Raw genomic sequence first — 24,446 nt, 5'->3', positions numbered from 1 at the left:
AAAAATAAATAGAATTTTTAGAGAATTATTAAACCCTGAGGCTGCTAAAGAAAAAAAAGAAAAAAGAACTCCATCTCAAACCTGCCGAGGCCATGTAGAAGTCAATAGCAGATGTCCCTTTTACAATTGGAAGATATCATGATCTGCACTGGGGTTCATATAACAATCCAAATGATTTGTGGTTTTCAGATGATAATCTGAAAAAGTTATCGACCATCAAATCTAAAAAAGTCGTAAAGTTCGGATTTTCTTCACGATTTAATTGTGTTAAATAAGGCAAAAATGTAGATGGCAGTTTGTCCTTGAGTGTTTGTATATATCACCTTGAGCTATATATATATATATATATATACTGTATATATATATATATATATATATATATATATATATATATATATATATATATATATATATATATATATATATATATATATATAAACATTTCACTTTGCACAATAATTTTGCACACTAGAAAAAAAGATATTTATTTGTATTTATATTGTTATAACATATTTTTTGAAGAATGTTTTCACTCTTGTTTTAGTGTTTTATAAAGTAGATAGGTGCACAATATGAAACAAAAATGTAGTACCACATAACGTTTGATGCTAAAACAAAAAAAATAAATAAATGAAACCTTCTTTTATAGCAGCCTGGAATCCTGTGCTGGTGGATTTTGCTTGGAACACATAGTAATATTGCAGGTGTACATTCCAGTATATAATCCCATCCCATCTATATCTTTGTTCATTAGGTCTTGTGGTAACAAGATAAGGCCAGTAAAAGCCTACACGCCTGTTAGCATTTCCCAGAAATATGCTAAAATTCTGATATCATTTAGTGTCTGTGTTTAAAAAAAACCCCTCAGCTTATCAGTTTTCTGACCCAAGTTTCCCTGTTTAGTTTGTATTGCTCTGTTGGACTAAGGCCACACAACAGTCCTGTGTATCAACTAAAAGGCGAATCTCTTGCCAAAAGGCTATTGTTCTCCTTAAAGCAGAACTAATGCCTAACTAAAGAAGTAGGCTAGAAATACTGTACATTATGTTTTGGGCTTCTGTAACAGCCCAAGGCACCCACAGCCCTTTAGCAGTAAATATCTGTGTCTTCAAAGATGCTTCTTTTCTGCTGATTCACTACACATGCTCTGTGCTGCTGTCACTTACTGAGCTTAGGGACCCACTCACAATATACAGTACACATAGAAATCCAGAAACCAGTGCAACTAGCATCAGAATTTAATAATAAGCGTCAACTTATATTATGGGCCAACCTGTTTGATAATTTGCGACCCCTAAGCTTAGCTTCTCAACAGCTGCTCAGAGCCTATTGAGCATGTGAGTGTCACAGACACTTTCCAAGATGGTGACCCCCTGTGGCATGTTTGAAATCCTGGATCGTTGCTGCTACTGAGAAGCTGAAACTTAAGGATGGTGCAATAAGTTCAAAATATAAAATATGGCATTTTTACCCATATTCATTTTTAGAGTTTAGTTCTCCTTTAAATAACCCATTAAGGTATATTTACCAAATGTAAAAACTAAACAAGTTCACCCTTTGGGAAATACCCTTAAAAATCCCACACAAGTAAACAGAGCTGTGAAGTTCCCATCTCGGGAAGTGCACTTAACGCAGCTATTACCACTTGATTAATATGCCACACTTCCCCATTATATTTTTCAATGTGGTATTTATGAGCTGTATTCATATATAGAGTTGAAAATAAATTTAGACACAGTCCAGTATAATTTGGGATGTTTTGGTATGTTTGTGATGATTTCATATTTGTTGCACACATCCTGACAAAGTTGTTGATCCTGTAAAAGATCCAGCAAGATAGTTCTTTGATCTTAAAGTCCCATTATAAACCCTGATTGACGCAGTGTGATGCAATTGGTTTAAAAACCAATTTTATTGGTTCCTGCATTAGTAGCTCCATACAAATGGCTCAATGGACCTCTGTCATTGACCTGTACCTTGAACTCGCTAGGTTTTAGGTGTTTCCTTGGTCGAGGTGTGATAAATCTCACATTCAAATTTACATTCAAATAGGGGCATTAAAATTTGAATGTGTGAATTTTGACACTTGAAAATTCTAATTTATATTCAATTTACTGTTTACTGCCCTTTTGGGTTAGGTTAGAGGGGTTTTCTGATCACCCATGAAACACCATGTTCCCACAAAGAATCCTCAAGCTCAGCAGTGAGTGCCACAGACCAAATCCTGATCATTGTATCTCTACCCTGTATGTTCTTCACAAAAAGATTATGTTGTTCTTACAGTTCCAGATATATCTGGCACCTCACAATTAGAGCAAGTTAGATATGTCTGTGACTCACAGCATTTAGTGTTTTCCCCAGCTAAAAATATATAAGGTTAGGTTGACACATTTACAAATAAATCATTAAATATTTATTATAAAAAAAAAAAATATATTTGTTTCATTAAATATGCTCTTTGGTTTAGGGGATTTTTTAAATTTCCCTAATTTTTAAGGGCTGAATTGACAGCAGAATATTAAATATGTAATCCAGCCAACCCACACAAAAACTAGGAAGTCATAAAATATCTTGTAACAGTTTGCATAATTGAAGAGAAATGCCTAATTCTATACAGGGATAATGCCATACATAAATACCACATAAACATTCAGCCATTATAATTTCCTATTTATAGTAAAGAGCTGGGGGGGCTGAGTAATGAATGCAAACACTGTTCCCCCAACAACCACATGTATGGTACCTCCTCCTGCAAACAACTTGACTATCCTGTTTGTCACCTGTAAATTCCAGTTCCAAACTAATGATGGAGTAAGTTACTTTGGGGAATTCACAGACTGATTTTTCCTTTTTCTCTGAGATAATTCTCACATTCAACATGAGTAAGACAGGTGAATTGTTCTGTTGCAAATCCACTGGGGCTTGCTCTTGCTCTCTTATTTTACGTTTTTTAAGTGCAAGGATAGCAACAGTTTTGCTGTAATTTATGCCATATGACCATTTTTCCAATGGCTAGCTCTCTTATGGTCACAGTTCTTCCAGCATGGTCTTAAAATTTCTAGGTGGGGCTTTCTGCAAAATACTAGGACCAGGGCATGCAGAAGGAGGGTTACATTATAGTAACTATTAGTGGAAGTGGCTCTGGTATCAGTGGATTTAAGTGGACAGACAGAGAGCTGATGATTGGATTATTTGATTATAATGGAATCTATGGGGTCGGTCTTTCAATAATTCTGAGATTTATGTATAATGGGTTTCCGTATAATGGATCCTATAACTGTGCTAAAGATCTGTAGCAAGAAATGCAGTTTGCTTTTGACAGTCAGTTTTAGTTTTGCCCTTTTCTACAGATGATAGGTTGCCTGTTTTGTTTATTACTGTTCATACAGTAGCTTTTCTTTAAGTATGTTTTTTTAAAACTTATATTTAAAAAGTGGGACAATATTTACACTTTTTGCAATTTGCTTCAGCTAGATCTAATTACCCTAGACATACCCCAGTCTATCCAGAAACCTGACCATTTTTTTGTAAGCCATTACATCATTGGCGTCAGTGTCAGACTGGCCCGGCGGGACACCGGGAAAAAACCAGGTGGGATCCCACCCTCATGGGCCCCCACCGAGCCAGACCCCATCTCCCCATATTTTGAACCCCCCCCCTAAAAAAAAATGTCAGCGCTGTTTGCGCATGCGCGCCAGGTGGGGCAGTTCGGGCATGCGCCGTTTGTGCCTTGATGCGTGTGTGCACACCGAGCGGCGCCTCAGTAGTGGGTGGGCGGGGAGGCCGGAGGGGGTCCTGGACAGCAGTCCCAGTGGGCCCCGGGCCCCCCAGTCCGACCCTGAGTGGCGTAAATATGGAGAAAGCAGACCCCGCAGTTGCAGGGGCCTGGGGAACGGGGGGTGGGGTGGACTGTGGGGTTTGCTTCCTTTATAGCTAATAAGAAAACCCTCCTCCCCAGCCGATCTCTTACCTGCGGTGAGGAAGGGGGTCACAAGTTGGGCTGGAGTGGTGGATGCGGGTGGGGCGGAGGTGGGGCGGAGGTGGGACTGGAAGTGGGTGGGAGGATGGGGATCGGAGTGTGGCAGGTCCCTCTGAAGATTTTTTTTGGAGGGGGGCCCGTCGCACTCAAAGTACACCACTGGATAACATCACCTAAAATTGCACCCTTGTAGCTGTGCTTTTGCTTATGTATCCATATTGTTACATTCTAGAAACTGTAACAACATTTAATTTCATGGATAGTGACTTTCTGAATGTGCACATTAACCACAACATCCTCTGCTGCTGGACTGTTTTTCATCAGCAGGGACTAAACAACTGATGCAAGTGGTTTCATTTTGGTAGAAAACTGAAAGTTTATATTTCAACAGAAATTACCATTGGAGTTGCTCAGGGATGCCCTACAATGGCCCAGTCATGAGGAACTGTGGCTCAAAACTGAGGTGCATATGTTCTCTCCAGTAATGTAACTTCAATCAAAAATAAAAATGTTTTTTTCTAAATTAGCATTGCTATATTTCAGAGCTTTCTGGATAACTGATTTCTGTATAATAGATCTCATACCTGTAATGAAAGGATTGAGTTTAATCATCAAGCAGAATATAGGGTTGCCACCTGTGTGGTTTTGAACTGGGCATCAATACTTTAAAACACTGGATAGAAATTAAGCCAGTTGCATCTAAGTGATGCAATAACATTACCCTGGTGTCATAACTCCAGCAACATCATTGTGCCCACCTCTGATGTCATCATGCCTGTTGCTACATCACTGCCTCACCCCCGATGTTATCTGACATGGCCCCCCCCCATGTTTGGGTCCAGCCATCAGCAAAGGTGGCAACCCTAGTTAGCAGAGGGATACAGAGCACCACCTACTGCCCATGACCCCAGACTTTTCAAAGTCCAGAAATGTTTCCAGAGAAAAAGTGAATTCCATTGACAGTTATGTACAGTAAGTTAGCATGGCTGGCAACCTGCTCCCTCCACTCCAACCATTCAACAATATGTAAATGCTGCCTACCAGCAAGACCCAGCTAGACAGAAAAGTCCCAATTAATTCAAGCTACTCATCCTTGTGCACATTGTGTTACACCTCCCATTTTTGATAACAGCAATAGCAACGGAATTTTTAATATAAATGCTGTAATGTGTGTACAGGCAGAGCATGATTTTGGGAAGGCTACTTAACCCAGGCTACTTAACCCAGTCCTTGCCAGTATGCTTTGATTTTATCTCTCTGCTTATGTCCTGTAAACACAGGGCATGTCATAGAAGAAAGGAAAGCCCTGGAGCTATAAACGCAGGGGCTGCATGACAAGGGATCCGAATGACCAGCAGCCACATTACACAGGTTTATTCTTAAAGATTGGCAGAATCAGAGGTAGCTGTGAGTGGGTGAGAAGGAGTGAGTTAAGGCAGAGAAAAGCCAGGGGGGCTGAGAAAGTCAGGGATGTGATGTCAGGGAAAGAAGCAATTCTAACGAAAGAATAGGAAATGTTGTACATTATGTTTTGGGCTTCTGTACCAGTCCAAGGCAACCACAGGCCTTTAGCAGGGAAGATCTGTGTCTCCAGGCCATTTTAGGACATCCTCCCTAAAAATGCGAGTATGCCATGCAATATGGCACAGGTTGTACCTCCGCTCTGTTTCACTTTTAGAGTCTGTTGTCACCAAAATCTTAACTAGCACCTCAGCCCTTCTCGCTCAGTCATCCGGTTTAAGCCTTCAGTCATAAGCTGTCCATCTTTCCCTTTTTCTTTTGCCAGAATTCCTGTTAGTGTGCAAATTAAATGATTTAAACATCATAAATGTAATTAAACCTTAATTTTAACACAACCCCGATACTAAGGGACAGATTTACTAAGGTTCGAATGGTAAATTCGAATTTGTATTTTAGAATTGCTTCTTTGGCCAAAACTCACAAATTCTAATTTAAAACCACCAATTCGAATTTGAATTTGAATGTGAGATTTATCACGCCTCGACCCTGGAAACAATTCTAATTCGATTCTTTGCCACCTAAACCTGCCGAGTTCATGTAGAAGTCAATGGCAGAGAGTTGAACCATTTGAAGATTTTAATTGCCTTCCTGACAGTCAAGTTATTTTTTCGGAGGAAAACTCAATTTGAATTTTATTTAGATTTTGCGGTTGTTCCTAATCAATCGCATGTTAGACGTTCGTGTTTTTTCATAAATAACCTTCCAATCGAGTTGTGAGTACATTCTAATTTATTACAAAAAAATTCACATAACGTTAAATTCAACTTTTGATAAATAACCCCCTAAATGTAACAAGTCCCATGTCCTTCCTTCTCTCCCTCCCAAGGGAGGCTGTCTGATAAATGAAGATGTTTGAAGGTTGAGGGCTGATACCTGAGGGAGGATGCCTGATAGGGGATGTCAGGAAACTGAGGGAGTAGGGCGGATGTGCAAGTGTAGATTTCTATGACAAGGGACTTTGAATGTGAGGGAAAGCGGAGTTATGACTAACGCTTTCTGTGAAGGAGTAAAGCAATTGGCTGCAACATCACAGAGATAACTACAAGGAGATTGCATGGCACATTCGTGTTTATAGTGAGGTCCCAAAATGGCCACTGTACCTGAAGCTCCTCCAGCTTTGCATCCTAGGCATGTGCCTCTTCTGCCTACCCCTAAATCTGCCCCTGCAGCAGAGCATATAGTTCAAGGTGACCAAGCCAAAACACAGTTTCAGGCTGCTACACTTTTTCTTATGGTAGATTGTAGTGCTACATTTTCATTCAATTTAGTCACAAGATGACATTTTTAGGGTTGGATTGGCCTACAAGGGGATCTCCCAGTGGGCTAGTCTAGTAAATTCATCATAAGCCTTTCCTTATTTCTACCATAGGCCAATAAAAAAACTATACAGTTTGGCACTATCTATATTTAATTTCCCTGCAAATGGACCCAAGGTGTAAGGTTGTTTAGTAAGCAGAGACCCAGTCCAACACTGAACACAAGCCCTACCCATCCACAAAAACTGCTGCAGTCCTGTAACCCATAACAATTACCGTTAACAGTTTGTTTATAATGGGCTACTGCAGTCAGTATATATATAAGAAAATATTTGAATGTTTGCTATGAATAACAGGGCTAGAGAAAACCCATCCTGTGCTGTATAGAAGTTTTAAATACTATGCCATATCATGCCATAAAGAGATTATAAAATTAAACAAAAATTTGGGAGGAATTTATTTTGTTTATTTATTTTTAATCTGAAATATAATTTCAAAAAAAGTTACTTTTAAAACATGCAAGAGTGTTGTTTTGGCAGTTAGAGTTACAGTATATAAATAAATGTTGTGGTTTGTGTCTTTCTTGTGACAAGCAAACGTTGAAGCCGTTTTTTTCTGTCATGTCACCTGGGTGCACTTTGTGTGACACAGTTTTCCAGCATGTCTGACAGTTTGTTGCAAACAGTTATTGATATGGAAAATTAGCTTTTTGGCAAAAAGATTTTCTGGCAGATGTACAGAATGTTGGGTTAATGTGTGCGCAATGCAAGCTTTGGGGTTTTAATTTTTCAGGTGAATTTCTTAAGATTTCTGTGGCTACAGAAACAAGAAGTTATTTTTGAACTGAATGTCACAGCAAATGAAACACTTGGCATATCATTTATAAATTATACTAAATAACAAGTCAGATACGCAGAAATAAAGAAACATTGTTTTAATTGAATATCATTTGTTTATACCCAGTGTAAAATATTTTTTTCAACTATTAGTTTACACTACATGTGTTTATACTGCAAGTGTCAAAAGGAGCTGACAGTTAAGTCAGTAACACAAGGTATTTATTCAGTTGATTATATGAATCCATATATGGCCAATATTGGGGGGTGTGACCAACTCAACTTCAATCCATTTGGAATGGATGTTCCATTGTTTTCTTTATAGTAAACCTGATAATACTATATACTGCCCTGTGTGTGAGATTCATGAAATGTATTACTTGCTCAGTCTGACGTTTTAAACATGAACATTTCAGGGCAGATTTATCAAGGGTCGAATTTAGAATTTGAAAAACTTCGAAATTCGTATTCAAAAAGACCAACCGAAATTAAATCAAAAGGGTTTTTTTGGATGAATAGGTCCGTTTTCAATCTAATAGGTCCATTTTTATCTAATTCAAAACGTACGTATATAAGTAATATTGCATTCGTCGAATTTGATTCGAAATGTTTCCAAAAAAAACCTTTGATTTTTCAAAATCCATCAGTTGACTCCAAATAGGTTCTAGGAGGTCCCCCATAGGCTAAAACAGCAATTCGGCAGGTTTTAGATGGCGAATGGTCGAAGTCTAATTTTTAAAGAGACAGTACATGATAAATTTCGAAATTAGAATTTTCTGATTTTTTTTTAAATTTTAAATGAATTTGGACTATTCCCTAGTTGAAGTACACAAAAATTAGCTCGAAATTCAAATTTTTTAAATTCAAATTTTACCCTTTGACCTTTGATAAAACTGCCCCTTGACATTATCAAACAACAAAACCTCTTCAATTCACCATAAGCCAGGGGGCATGGTCTGACATGGAAGATGGCAAGATATCATTGGGCAGCATGACCAGCTGAACGGTGTCAGAAATTATACAGGTATGGGACCTGTTACCAGAACAGTCAGGACCTTGGTTTTTCAGGATAACTGATCTTTCCGTAATTTGGATCTTCATACCTTACATTTACCAGAAAATCATTAAATAAACCCAATAGGCTGGTTCTGCTTCCAATAAGGATTAATTACATCCTGGTTGGGATCAAGTAGAAGGTACTGTTTTACTTTTACAGAGATAAAGGAAATTGTTTTTAAAAATTTGGATTATTTGATTATAATGGAGCCTATGGGAGATGGCCTTTCAGTTATTCTGAGCTTTCTGGATAACTGGTTTCCGGATAACGGATCCCATACCTTTTCTTCCTGCGTTTCAGGCTGTTCAGAGAGAAACCAAACTCAGTGATAACGTGTACAATGCTGTACTAAGCACAATTCTGCTGGAAAATGTGAAGGTACAGTAAAAACAGAGTAAAATATCATGTCATGTCAACCTTCCCTTAATTTGTGTTAAACTAAAGTAAATGAATACTTCTATTTTCTTGATTTTTCCAAAGGACTTCCTTCAGTAATTCTTTAACAAGAAACCAACTGGTGACATGGTCAAGCAGATAAGAAGCCAGGCTTACCTGAACAGGGATGTGATCTGTCAAAAACATTTGATCATGGCAAACAACAAACAAACTGGCAATAACAACAGCAATGCATTGCTTATAGGCAGCACAAAGATACACAGAAAGACCAAGCTATCACGGGCATTATCCTTTACTAAGAAAACATGACATTTGTACAGTTTGTTTCAAGCAAAACTGGTTGGGACTGATGAGTTGAGAATTGAGATAGTAGAAAGTGACCATCATACTGTTAATATCCAGACTATCAGACTTCACTGTCTTGGAACTGGGAGTAATTGTAAATAGAGAGGGGGCCCGGGGCATTCATTGATCCACTGACAGTGAAGGGTGGTGATATCTCCAGGTCCATTGACTTCAGCTGTCTGAAAAAAATTGAGAGAGGGGGTAAGTAAAGTGCATTTTCCGAAGACTGTCTGACAGCACTGCAGGTGTACATCTAACACACTCAAAGTACAAGTGCAGGAGATACTTTGTGATCATACCTGCAGCAGTGTAGCAGTTGACAATGGCCATAAAAATTGGAAAAAAAAAATCATTAGCATTATTCTTGGCCTCCACCATTGTTCCTTAACTAGTGGATTGGGAAGATAGATAGATAGATAGATAGATAGATAGACTCAACCGCTCTTAGGCTTCCACCTTCTTTGAACTGAAATGGATGTCTAAATAAAATATAACACATGCAATACCCTTTACCCTTGACTTCCCAACTTTCTACTACCATTTCGGGGGGAACCGCTGACATTGTCATCAAAGATCCTTATCTTCTTCTGAAACCCAATTTCACATATAATATATACCTTTCATAAAATATCATGTCTCCCTATTTAAAGATTAACCTTGTCATATGAAGTCCCTATTAATGATTTTGTTTCCTTTGATGGCACAAGCAAAATCGCTACAACAGACAACAGGGGAAGAATGAGCCCCAAATCACTACCATGCCTTAAGCTCTGTGTCGTTCAGATGTCTGTTGCAAGGAAATAAAATCATAAACAGGGTATGTTTGCATGCTCAATTACTTTTGTTGTTTCTTGAATGTGTAACTGTATGTCACTCACCTGATATTGTACAGATTGAAAACAAAACGCGACTCTGAAATAAAACAAAATATTTATTAATTTCTGAAACTAAAACAGGTTTTAGGCAGGGTCAAACGTAGGGTAGAACAAAGTAGTCATTCGTCTGGGACTCCAATCTGACTGAAACCCCTGAGGGGGAAAAAGTACTGATGAATTTTTTTTTTGAAAAACCTCTTTTTTCTTATGCTGTATTTACTAAAAAACCTTCTTACCTTGCCAGCAGTGACCACTTTGGTACCAACGTATCAGGATATAGAGAGCTGTGGCTCCAAGCATGATAGTTAAACTACTGCCCAAAACAATACCAAGTGCATCTGCCATGACTGTAAAAGAAAAGGCAAGAGGGTTTATGTTGCTGTACATACTAAGATTACATACTAACATCATGTAAATAGTTGCCCTTTTAATAATTTCATGTTACTGAGTTGTATTGATTGTATTTATATTTAAAAAATTAATGCAGCCATTCTAGCTGAGTTATCGAGAAGTAACAAACATTTGATTGGTTGCCATGGGTTACTGCCCGGGGCAACCATTCCCAATTGTTGACAAAATTCTCTCATAACAATAGAGAGTCAAAAAATGACAGTGAGCGGACTAAAACTTTAAAATAAAATGTCAATATGATTCCCTTTCCTCTCAAACATACACACATCAATAGCTGTGCCATTTACAGGATATAGAAATGGCATTAGCCAAAAGCTAATTATATTTACCACAGACATGTCATATTTCCCACTACAGGCATTATGCTAGGGACATATATTCAAAACAAACTGACAATAAGGTTACTGAAGAATAAGATAACTGTGTTGTTTATACAAATGGCCTGTAGATGTCACTGTGCTCGAGACTTATACTGACAGAAAACGTGGTGCTAGAGAAGCACACTTTCAGCCTGGATCTTTAGTCAGAATTAAGCAACTAGGAATACTGAAACAAGGACAATATAAATTTACTACACCACTTGAAGTGAGACGACATTGAGGACCATACAGATATGAACTGTCTGATGGACGCATATGGAATGCAAGTCGTCTTGCTCCTGGAGAAGCTCCATTTGATGAAGGACATATTCCTACTACTGATGCCAACTGCAATAGGCCTGAAGAAAGTGAACCTATAAGGTGTACCAAGAGAATCAGAAAACTACCTGCATGGACCAAGGACTTTGTGGTGTTAGAGTTGCTTACTGTTGCTGCATGAGCCTGCTAATAAAGCACTGTTATACTCTACTCATCCTCAGCTACCAAAACATAACAATGACATTAAATGCAACTAAGGAAGTTCTGACTACAGCTACTGAGTAATTTAGAAATGTATCATTCATAGGGTGTTATAACTTGCTTGCCTTCACTGCATTTATTGATCTGCCTGTCCCAGGTGTCTATCCACCATCTTGAATTGGGCTCCATGTGAGACACATACAGAAAGATAAAATAATGCATTTTTAATCCTACTTTACACATAAATGTTGTCTAAAACAAGGGTTTAACAGATGAAACCAACTGACTCTGGTACAATTTACATGGATGTCTTCCTGGTTAATATAAACTCAGTAAAGTTAACTCAAGCTTTACAGTATCTAGTGGTTTAGTTGTTGTGACCCAGCAAGTCCAGTTTATTTAGAATTAACACAACTGGATATTGTCTAGCATAACCTTAAGGAATAAAAACTTTAATAGGCAAACTTAAGAATATCCATTCCAATAAAAATTTTGTATTTCAAAAAATCTGGGTGATTGTGTAGGCGAGTGCTCATATTTTATACATTTTTTGCATGTTGATAGATCACAAATGGAGGGGTCAAAATATCACCGTCAACTGCAAATTGAGTCAGTCTGTTGTTTTCACTTGTGGTTGACAAGGCAGAAGGGTTATTTTAATAGCACGGGGCTCTCCCATGTTAATAACACATCAAAACAGTATTCACAAAATTTGGTAGGATTCTTTTAGCCTACATAATGATATAATTCCCATATGAAAAATATATCACATGATTTAATGAAATTAATATAATGTTGGGAAATTGGCTATAGCATTTCATCACAAGTAATGCAACATTACATTGTAATTTATTGCTAAATACAGGTATGGGATCCCCAACCTAGAAACCTTTATCAAGAAAGCTCTGAACTAAGGGAAGGCCATGTCCCATTTCAAGAAAATTATATTATTTAAAAATTATTTTCTTTTTCTGTAATAATGAAACAATACTTTGTACTTGATCCTGGATCCATATTGGAGGCAAAACAATCCTACTGGGTTTATTTCATAATTTTAGCAGACTGAAGGCTCCAAATAATGGATAGAGTCCCCATACAGAAAACCACAGATCCCAAAGCATTCTGAATAATAGATCCTATACCTGTACTGTATAAACCCTCAAAAGGCACCCTATTTAAGGTTTTTGAAGGAATAAGAACATTTACTATAGATGTAACGAACACTAAAATGAACCATAAAAATCTCTCTGACTGAAAATGTTGATGATGCTGTTGTCACTTTTGTACTTCCTTTTGTAATTTCCATTGCATGAAAGATACTGGGGAAAGGGATTTACAGTGCAGTGGGCACTGAGGTGGGAATCCCATGAGGAAAATTAACCACACAGCATGCAGTAAACCAATAATGCAAACAACAATTGAAACCTGCCCTGGGGAACCTCTGTGGACTATCCAACCCATGGCACAGTCTTTCAATACCACAGTCCCATACTTTTTATTACTCATCTTTCTATTCAGACCCTCCTCATATTCATATTTCAGTCTCTTACTCAAATCAATGCATGGTTGCTATGGTAATTATGGACCCTAGCAACCAGACTGCTGAAACTACAAAATGGAGAGCTGCCGAATAAAAAGCTAAATAACTCAAAAACCACAAATAATAAAAACTGAAAATCAATTGGTAATTGTCATGGAATATCACTCTCTACATCATACTACAACGTAATGCAAAGGTGAACAACCCCTTTAATCTCTAAAGGTCAAATGCTTATTAAGCTCTCCCTGGTCAGTCTTTCAAAGTAGCACTGGTACCTTCTCTGCTGCCTCTCTCTATGCCTCTCTCTGTCTCTGACTGGATGCTGCAGCAGAGATTCTTTTATATGCTCTGTCTCTCTCTGCCAAAATCTTGGATTTGGCTCCAAACCAAGGCTCTTTCTGGATCCTCCTCTTTTTCCCAGGCGTCCTCTGGGGCATCCCGGCAATTGGTCATTCCCCTGCCTGCAACTGGGCTCGATGATAGGCAGAACAGAGGGAAGGCTTGTCTGATCCCCTATATTCTGCCCTTGGACAAACTGCCAATGTCCTCGCTTGCCGTATACCATGGCATGCATGAACAGCAAAGCAGTCAATCATTTCTGTTACCTGAGACCCTAATGTGAGGACTCTTAGAGATTCAAAACCTGACCTGCATGGTAGTCAGTTTGTTTACTTTCCTGCTGAGCTACTGGAGAAATGTCCACAAGAGTCCACAGTTCCTGACTGTCCATATAGATTGCTGCTGCCTCTGCTATTCTCTTTTTCTCCACCTCTAATCTTGTTAAGGCCAAGTGTCAGTAATCTTGTCATCAAGGCCCTATATAAGCCAGAGCCTTCCTGGGGGACGACTTATCTGATCCCTTACAGAGAGCATCCTATAGATTCACACAAATGGGTTGGACAGAACCACTTCATGCCTATGCAACACAAAACCAGAAACATAGCAGCAATCTGTGATACTGTCTGTCCCAGGAAAAAGTTTTCCTGGTTTGTATTCCAGACAGTTATATCTGTCCACCTTCATAATTGTCTCAATGTTGTCTGTCACTAAGAAGTCTTAGAAAGGCTACTAAAAAGGGAGCCCATAATATTATTATAATAACTATGCTGAATTTGTTATAACTTACTATCTTAGGTACTCGGCAGAGAACACTTTTGCCCTTGCCCTTATTAAAGAGATGTACCAGCCTAAAAGCATACTAATATTGGACTAATGGACAAATAATTATATTGAGATGCTGGAGGCTCAATAAGGCAGCAGTTAGCAGACCAGGAAGGAAATGCTAAATCTCAATATTACTAACCTCAGAATAGGCAGTGTCTGCAAGTAGAACCCACACAGATATAGAATAGGTAGTGTCTGCACAGATGTAAGAAAACAGAAACAGCAAAAAGACTAATATAGATATACTGTAGATATAGATACACTGCCTGTGGTTGGAATGCAAAAAACATCATACCACAATACACATACAATACATTATGTTCACTTAAGTAACACATATACAGATGGTGAGGTGGTAACAGATATGATATACAGATAGGGGCAGATTTATCAAAGGTTGAAGTGAAAATCTGAATAAAAAAATTTATTTTTTTGTACTTTGACTAGGGAATAGTCCAAATTCGATTCGAATTTGAAAAAAAATTAGAAAACTCGAGTTTCGAAACTTATCATGTACTGTCTCTTCAAAAATTCGACTTTGACCATTTGCGATCTAAAACCTGCTGAATTGCTGTTTTAGCCTATGGGGGACCTCCTAGAACCTATTAGGAGTCAATTGGTGGATTTTAAAAATTCTAAGTTTTTTTGGGGCGGGGACTCGAAAACAGACCCATTCAGCAGAAAAAAAACTTTGATTTAATTTCGGTTGGTCTTTTTGAATTTGAATTTCGAAGTTTTTCAAATTTGAAATTCGACCCATGAAAAATCTGCCCCATAGTAATACAATTTATTTTATAAAATGCTAGGCAATCTCCTGATTTCACTGTAGCACTCTTCACACATCAAGCTCTATATTCACTAAATATCTATCATTTCAGAGTGCCCTATTATAAAAATAACATTTTAATAAGTTAATAATGTTGTAGGGAATGTTAGAAAACCAGATCTTGCAGATGCAAAAGACAGCTTGCATGGGCCAAATATCTGAATTTATTTTACTGTCCCAGGTATTTAATCTATGTACTTATTGTCTTTTAAATGGGATAGATTTACTTTACGTATTAACTTTTCCTTTCTTAGTGTTGTCACATCTGTTTCAGAATACCGTAGGGCTGTGCTGTTACTAGACTATGCAAATACTTTGTGACTTTTACAACTTTACTCCCTTAAGAGAAGGTTCATAGGCCCGACCTAAGCACATTGTTCCAAAATGATGCACAATATGCAATACTCCAGTAGATGGCAGTACAACCAAATAAATGATTACACTGAAGGTGAAAATGTAATCTCAAAATGTCAAATATATTCACTAAAAGGGGAAATGTACTGTTTCTTACAAGTAGGGAATAACAGCCTTTGAAAGGGTAAATTAAGTGTTAATTCATTTATTCAACCACCAACATTTTAAATCACCAATATCAATAATATATTGTGGGAAAATTAATAGCAGTTATTATAGTCCCTAAATCTGATCTGATGCATATGGACTGGAAAACTATTCCACACTATGGGGGGTTATTTATTAAAGTCCGAATGCCAAAAACTCGAATTTCTCAGGATTAATATACCCCGAGGATGGAAAAAGTTTGAATATGAAAATCCGGCATCTCTGACCTGCCGAGGTTGTATATATGTCAATGGTAGAAGTCCCGAAGATATCCTGATCTGTGATGAGTTTCATGCAATAATTTCGTGATTTTCAGCAAAAATCTGAGTTTTTAGGCGGAAAATCTGAAAAATTCGTATTATCTGAATTTTTCACGATTTTTCCCGCACAGGAAATTTTCAGGAAAATGTATTGCTAAATAAGGGAAAATAACCTGTGCGGATTTGGTTGGAGTATATTGCAGAAATAAATTAGATAGATTCAGATTTTGATAAATAACCCCTACATTTTGCAGGGAATATGCCACAACAAGGATGATTAACTCCTTACACGACCTTCAGAACTCATTTTAGCCAATTATAAAAGGCAGCTACTAAACTCCTGTTCTGACCTGAACCTTATATTTATCTTCATAGTACTGTATACATGCAAAGACTATTATTACTTTATAAGATGTGAAATAAACCTTCCGAGCAACAACACCGATTCCTGTAGTGTTGTTTTAGATAAATATCATACTTGGAATAATACAAATAAGTGTGTGTATATAAGTGACTGGTTTTAGTTGGTCAGACAAGATGCTTCTCTTTCATGGATAAGGATGTTGAATGTCAGCCAAACATAGCATATTGCTGTGATGTCATAGAACTTTTCGGAGAGAGAAGATTAGTCTGCTAAAGTTACTAACAACACCAAACATATTTGCAGTTGTTATTTAAACTCTATAACACCACAAAATGAGGTATTACCAAAGTGACTTAGTTTAACAAGTTATATAGGCCTTGTTTACACCTGAAATCCAAGCTTAAAGGTCAGTTAGGATGAGACTTGGGGTGAATATGTACAGTGTTTGTTGTCCTAAATATTTTTGAAATTATGATTAAATGACTGATACATCAAAATTGCCCTTTATCTGTATTGATTTGATGAGCTAACGAGGGGCCCTGGCTAAAAGATCAAGACCAACAAGTCCTGCTTGAACTGAAAATGAGAAGCAAATTTCCGTGGCACGATCATTCCCTTATGGAAGTAATTTAGTTAATGCAGCTAATTTATTTTATCTCATGGACAATCACTGCATACAGTATATTTTTGTAATGAAATAATATCACTTATTTTTAAAATGAATGATTGCCATTTTTTGGAAAATGCTTGATTCAATAGCTATTCCATGTCAGACAAGCTACAGTCCTTTTTCTGTTGCAGACCATAGTAAAAAAGTGGTACTAAATAATATATTTTTTGTATTAAACCATTTTCTAGCCACTATTATTACAAAATGTTCTTTTTAGAATTAGCAATTAAACCCTTTAAATCTTATTCCAGTGATAACAAGGAATAAGGTTTTTTTGAAACCCAGAACAAACCCCAAGGTCCCAATCTCGGCTTCTCCCTCTAACACCCGGCTTTTGCTGCGGGAGGAGCCCTTCGCTACTCGGATACTGCCAGGTCTTAAAGGAGAACGAAAGGCAAAACTTACTTCTTTTCTAATTTTGTAGTCCTCGTATACCCCTCCAAAATCTCTATGTTTATTTTTTGAAATCATGCTTCTTTTTGCAATAAAACTATGCGGCGAAGTTGCAGGCTGCTGATGGTAACGCGCCACCATCTTACTAAAGTCTTACCATCCGCCTTCAGCCAGTATCAATTACTGCGCATGTGCAAAGATCTCTCCCCCTGACCCCAGGAGAGAGTCTCGAGTAATTAAATAGATTAAGTTGTTTAGTGCCTCACCATACACTGATTAAGAAACAATATGTATTCGCTGCACACCACAAGCGCTGGATGCCAGGTAGCTGTTCCTAGAAGGAACGCTTGCAATCCGATTGGCTGGGATGCGTGGCAGGGGCCAATGATGACGGATGGGTAGATCTAATTGTAAGCGCATCATAGAAAGTGGGAACGCTGAGCCCCTGAAGCATGCGCAATAGAAGCTAAGTTGGCCCAATGCGACTCAAGACTGCCTCGGGCAGCCTGGAGGAAGCTCAATGAAAATTCTGTGACATCACTGGTGTCCTGTGCCCGCATTCTCATCAGACCCCGTTTCCTGCTACTGGACACCAGGGACACAGGATTTACTACCAAATGTAAGTGATTAGTCTGCCAGACTTGTCATAGAGCTTTACTTATGTTTTAGCTTCAAAGGAGAACTAAACCCCCTTGCTCATAAAAAAAACCCTACCCTCCATAGTCCCCCCTCCCTGCTCCGACGCACAGGTGTTCATACAAGTAAATGTGCCTGAGCTGGTAATTATCCCTCATTGCAGAGTCAGCGCAGATCACCTGTGGCCAGATTGGTAATAGGTAAAACCAGCCATGATTACTTGCAATTACAAGGATAGCAACAAGAGTGAACCAGGACTGTCTGCCCACATAGAGCACTGGCAATGCAAAAAGCACAAAAACACCAGATTCCTAGGTTCAACTCCAGACAGGATATTACATAAATCCTAATATGGACATGGAGTTCAGTTGATCCAAAAAATGAAATACATAGGCTGAATTCAGTCCCTACATGGGCAGTAGCCTCCTCTTTTTTTGCAGCTTGAGCAGTTGTGTCGGCTATGGTGCAAACACTTCTGGCTGATTTTTGCACATAATCAGCTGAGTGTGTTCACAATGAAGTAGACACAAATGTTCCCGGATGTGAAAAGAAGAGGATGCTACTGCCTGATTTCAGCCCCTGTGTGGCACCAGCCTTAGATGAACCTCTGGATGAAACAGTCTGTAATCCTCGTGTTTGTCATTAATACTAGAAACTAGAATCAGGCCATCCTTTGTGCAAGACACAGCTTGTCTCATCTACCGAAAGGTCATTTGAAAAACACAGAAAGGAGTCGTACCAAAATGAATAAACAATAAACTCATGAAGCAATTGCTTAAAAAAAAGACAATGGTTGTATGATTCATTGTAACAGAATTTAATGCCCTGACACCAATTACGTTCCTCCTCTGTTTTGGCTATGCCTGCATTCATCCAATGAATTTCCCTGTCAGTTCACATATTTGGGTCACACTTAATCACTGCCAGTTCCTAGTGGCACACTAACACACTAACCTTACCTCTGCACTCAGTTCTGCCCTTCCCTATGACTAAGGAAACTCTATAAAGTTTTGAAGTATTAGTTGTAAGGTATGTGTATATGATTACTATCGCAAATAGTAATGTCTAATTAACTCAGTGCTCAGTGATGAATACACTATACTGTATGTACCGCATTTGGGTTTTCACAAATCCTGTGAGTGATGTGTGGTCTTTGAAAATTGTGATGAACTAGAACTCTCCACCCAGATAAAACAGTTGGTGTGTTCATTCCCCTCAATTCAGGAGTCAAACAGGAATTTACTTATTTTGCCAAAACTTATTCCAAATGCATTACTGAATTGTTTAGAGAATGAAAAAAAGGAAATACCAGAAAGACATAAACAGGGTGATATACTAAAAAGTCTTTGGTCTGCCCATATGTAATAATGCATAGCTATCACTCAGGTGTTTGTTTTCCAATAGTTAACACATATAGGCTGCCTATAGACAAGTAGCTTGATTTCATGTTTTGCATTACTTCCTACAAACAATGTGTGTCTTTAGAAATGTGACAGTTGACTTTTAAAGGAGAAGTAAACCCCTGATTAAAAAAAAAACCCTACCCCCCCCTACCCTACATAGTCCCCCTACCTCCTCCCCCCCAGCCTAGCTGCTACTCCAGGCAAATGCCCCAAACTTTCTACTTACCCCTCGGTGCAGATTCAGGGCATCGGAGTTCACAGCAGCCTTCTTCTTCTCTTCGGTCTTCATCGGGAAGTAAGTTCCAAATTGGCTCATGCGCAGTTGGAGCAGTCTTCAGTTTTTTGTCAACTGCACATGCGCCAAAAGTCAGGAAAATTGCCGAAGCGCCAGAAGAAGACCCGATGAAGAACGAAGAAGAAGGAGGTGCCTGTGAACTCCGATACCACGAATCTACACCGAGGGGTAAGTAAAAAGTTAGGGGTATTTGCACGGGGTAGCAGCTAGGCTGGGGGAGGAGCGAGGGGGGACTATGTAGGGTAGGGGTTTTTTTTTAATAAGGGGTATACTTCTCCTTTGATGCTAAAGCTAACCAGTAGGATTTCTTAGCTGCAGTACATGCTTGGTTGCTCTTGGGTAACAACACCTGAAGCAGAGTTTGAGACTTTTATTACTAGTGATGGGCAATTTTTTTCACCAGCCATAGATTTGTGGCAAAATTCTGCATTTCGCTATCTGCAAATTTTTTAGAGAAACCACAGCAAAAAATTGCTGTTGGAAATTCGCTGCGACAAAAAAGTTGCACGGCATAAAAATGCTCATTGACTTTATTGCATTTGGACAATAAAGTCGCCCTAAAGGAGAACTAAACCCTAAAAATGAATTTGGCTAAAAATGGCACATTTTATATACTGAATTTATTGCACCAGCCTAAAGTTTCAGCTTTTCAATAGCACCAATGATCCAGGACTTTAAACTTGTCACAGGGGGTCACCATCTTGGAAAGTGTCTGTGACACTCACATGCTCAGTGGTCTCTGAGCAGCTGTTGAGAAGCTAAGCTTAGGGGTTGTCACAAATTATCAAGCAGAAGATGAGTTGGTCTGGTTGGTCTGTAATATAAGCTGATGTTACAGGGCTGATTTTTCAATTCTGATGCTAGTTGCACTGGTTTCTGTGCTGCCATGTAGTAATTATCTGTATTTATTATTAATCAGACTTATATTGTGATATTTATATTCTATGTGTACTGTATATTGTGAGTTGGTCCCTAAGCTCAGTCAGTGACAGCAGCACAGAGCATGTGCAGTGAATCAGCAGAAAAGAAGATGGGGAGCTACTGGGGTATCTTTGGAGACACAGATCTTTACTGCTAAAGGGCTGTGGTTGCCTTGGGCTGGTACAAAAGCGCAAAACATCATGTACAACATTTCTACTCTGTTTCTGTAGTTAAGCTTTAGTTCTCCTTTAAGAAAAAAATGCCCATTGACTTGAATGCATTTGGAGCGAATAAAATTGTCACGTGTGTCAAAAAAATTGTCAAAAGTCATTTCTGACGCCCATTGACTTCAATGCGTGTTTACTAATTTTTTCTCGAAACGGGACAAATTCACTCATCACTATTTTTATTACATTACCCCATCATCTTAACTGATCTTCCATTTTAAACTTCTGTGGATGCACTATATCTTGGTAAAATGTAAAATCCTTTTTATTTATATAATTTTAAAGTTCTTATTGTAATTTAAAGCAATACTATAAGTACCATAATTCTGTATTACCCCTTTTAACCTCAGCCTGCAGTTTATCAAGTTTTTTTTACCCTGCCCAATTTTACCCTGCAGTTTATCAAGGATTTTTTACCCTGCCCAATCAGCATCTGGCAGACTTTCAGCCAGTTATTGATCGAGGATGCCCGTCATATGGCCCCACACATGGGCCAATATACTGCTGACTCGGTCTGTCGGCAGGTTTGATCGGCCCATGTTTGGGGGCCTTAAGAGCTACAATTGCTCCACAATTGAAATTATACACAAACATTCAGATAAAAAAGGCTCCCTGAGCGGAAAAATCTATTATTTATCTACTAAATAATTATAGAAAAGAAAAAACAGCTATGCAGCCTTCTTGCAAAAATGATTACTCCTTTAACCCTCAAAATCAAATCTGCTAAAATAGTAATTAATTTATGATTCAATATGAAATACCTGTAATGTTATTATTTCTATTACTACCCATGAACAATACAAGTATGGGAAACCCGTTATCCAGAAAGCTCCGTTATCCAGATGCATAAATCCCAATTTATGCAAATAATCCAAATTTTAAAAAATGGTTTCTTTTTTCTCTGTAATAATATAACAGTTCTTTATACTTGATACAAACTAAGACTGTTTGTGCGGTTCTCTTTTTCTTTCCCATCCCGGATTTCCATATGCAAATTAGGATTCGGATTTGGTTTGGTTTTCAGCCGAATCTTTCACGAAGATTCAGAGGTTTATTCGAATCTCAAAATAGTGGATTCTGTATATCCCTAATTGAAAGTAAAACCAGCCTATTGGTTTATTTAGGGGGCATATTTATCAAGGGTCGAATTTCGAATTGAAAATACTTCGAAATTCTAATTCAAAAAGACCAACCAAAGTAAAGTCAAAGGTTTTTTTGAGTTGAAGATGTCTGTATTCGGCCGTATTCAAATCGTACTATCGAAGGAATAGCGCATTCGATCGAATTCGAAAGTCCACCAATTGACTTCAAATAGGTTCTAGGAGGTCCCCCATAGGCTAAAACAGCACTTCGGCAGGTTTTAGATGGCGAATGATCGAAGTTGAAGTTTTAAAGAGACAGTACATGATAAATATCGATATTTGAATTTCGAAGTTTTTTTCGAATTTGGGCTATTCCCTAGTCGAAGTATACAAAAATAGCTTTTTAACATTTTTAACGTCGAAAATTCACCTCGACCTTTGATAAATCTGCCCCTTAATGTTTACATTATTATTTAGGAGACTTAAGGTATGAAGATCCAAATTACAGAAAGATTTGTTATCCAGAAAACCTCAGGTCCCCAGCATTCTGGATAACAGGTTCCACACCTTTAAAAAAAAAAACAATGGGAGTTCTAGTATAAAGCATTAGAGTAACAGATTATACTGTCATGAGTGCACAGCTACACCTACAAAATGATGTGTTTATATCAGTGCATAGATATTTCAGATTATTCCTGTTTTCTGAGTATCCTACTCTAATTATTCTCTTCCAATTGCACCCCATGTACAGCTATTTCCTGCAACAGAAACCAGAGAAGAGATTGAAAGAATGTGAAATGTGCCAAGGAGCCCTGTATGACTCACTGACTCACTGCTCATGAGACTTGCTCTGCAGCTAACTGGCTGATAATAGATATGAAGCAATACATGCGTCAGGCATGTCATTATCGCACACACATTATTTTCCAAAATAAATGCTAAACACAAGCTAACACCCAACCAAGTTACAGTCAGTTCCAAAGCATGAGCTCTAAACTCGTACTGGAAAACTCATTTAAAGGGATACTGTCATGGGAAAAAAAAAATTTCCAAAATGAATCAGTTAATAGTGCTACTCCAGCAGAATTCTGCACTGAAATCCATTTCTCAAAAGAGCAAACAGATTTTTTTATATTCAATTTTGAAATCTGACATGGGGCTAGACATATTGTCATTTTCCCAGCTGCCCCAAGTCATGTGACTTGTGCTCTGATAAACTTCAATCACTCTTTACTGCTGTACTGCAAGTTGGAGTGATATCACCCCCTCCCTTTTCCCCCCAGCAGCCAAACAAAAGAACAATGGGAAGGTAACCAGATAGCAGCTCCCTAACACAAGATAACAGCTGCCTGGTAGATCTAAGAACAGCACTCAATAGTAAAAACCCATGTCCCACTGAGACACATTCAGTTACATTGAGAAGGAAAAACAGCAGCCTGCCAGAAAGCATTTCCCTCCTAAAGTGCAGGCACAAGTCACATGACCAGGGGCAGCTGGGAAATTGACAAAATGTCTAGCCCCATGTCAGATTTCAAAATTGAATATAAAAAAAACTGTTTGCTCTTTTGAGAAATGGATTTCAGTGCGGTATTCTGCTGGAGCAGCACTATTAACTGATGCATTTTGGGGGAAAAAAAATTCCCATGACAGTATCCCTTTAAGGAGATATCATAAGTTGCTTTCTTTCTAGTAAACATGATCAGTTCATTGATTTAGGTATTGGGCATAACATTAAGGGAACTACAAAAACTGGACAAAGCCGATGACTAAGAATTGTCATAACTAGTTCATGTTGTAGTTAGAGCCAAAGCATATGATGGCTAGGCCTAGACTTTACCATTCTTATTATTACCTTGTAGATCCAATGAATAGAAAAGCTGGTAGCAGTAGAAAGGGACAGATTAATAATATTCTGAAGGAGCACAAACACATTTCTTACCTTTCACAGCTGAATTGGTAAATGTTTAGAGAAGAGCAGCCTGGTGAAATAAGGGAAATTATTATTAACCATGGAAACTCTTGAGAAACGTCATTTGTTTACCATGTTTACCACAGCAGTTTGCAAAACCATGCTCAACTATATAAAGAACAGGTCGATATACTGTGCATATTTGTTTTAACTGTTTTTTTCTATGAATGATCCTGCAGTTTACAAGAAACCTTCATCCGAGACTGGGGAAATTATCGTTTTAGCAGCACAGGAGGGGTTTCTTTACCGTAAAGGCAGTCAGGTTGTGGAGTTGAAGAGTTAGAATGCAACTTTCCATTATGTCTGGAACCTTTGCAACATCAATATTCCAAATTCTATCCACTGATAACTTCACTGCTTGCTCCACCTAGTTGCCGAATTAGTTTTTATACGTGTGTATAAACATAAACACCTACTATATGAGATTGGCTTAAAAGGAAGAAGAAATTTATATATTTGAGGAACTATTACTTTCTGAACCTGAACAGTACCCTAATTTTAGCAAGGAGTCTGAAGATTATAGGCAAGCACTTCAATACTTTCATCATCATTCTTTCTTTCTTTTCCTTTACTTTCTTTTCTTCTTTCTTCATTATTTTAAACTTTTTTAATGCTAATTA

General features: G+C 38.1%; 1 protein-coding gene across 4 annotated transcripts in view; it reads right to left on the bottom strand.

The window, feature by feature from the left end:
- Positions 1 to 9,321: 9,321 nt before the first annotated feature.
- The window catches only part of LOC121396462 (small integral membrane protein 35-like), a 23,400-nt gene continuing 8,275 nt past the window's right edge, over positions 9,322 to 24,446 (bottom strand). Inside the window, exons 1-4 of one of the 4 annotated variants that reach the window (XM_041571370.1) lie at positions 17,560 to 17,699; positions 10,502 to 10,612; positions 10,269 to 10,302; positions 9,322 to 9,569 (exon numbers count right to left, since the gene is read on the bottom strand). In XM_041571370.1, coding sequence (XP_041427304.1) covers positions 9,452 to 9,569; positions 10,269 to 10,302; positions 10,502 to 10,610 — 261 coding nt within the window. In that variant the 5' untranslated portion in view covers positions 10,611 to 10,612; positions 17,560 to 17,699 and the 3' untranslated portion in view covers positions 9,322 to 9,451. The other 3 variants (XM_041571371.1, XM_041571369.1, XM_041571368.1) reach the window with 3 other exon arrangements.

Source organism: Xenopus laevis, chromosome 7S (genome assembly GCF_017654675.1).
Source record: "Xenopus laevis strain J_2021 chromosome 7S, Xenopus_laevis_v10.1, whole genome shotgun sequence".
Taxonomy (NCBI): domain Eukaryota; kingdom Metazoa; phylum Chordata; class Amphibia; order Anura; family Pipidae; genus Xenopus; species Xenopus laevis.
This window is presented reverse-complemented; position numbering and strand designations above follow the sequence as displayed.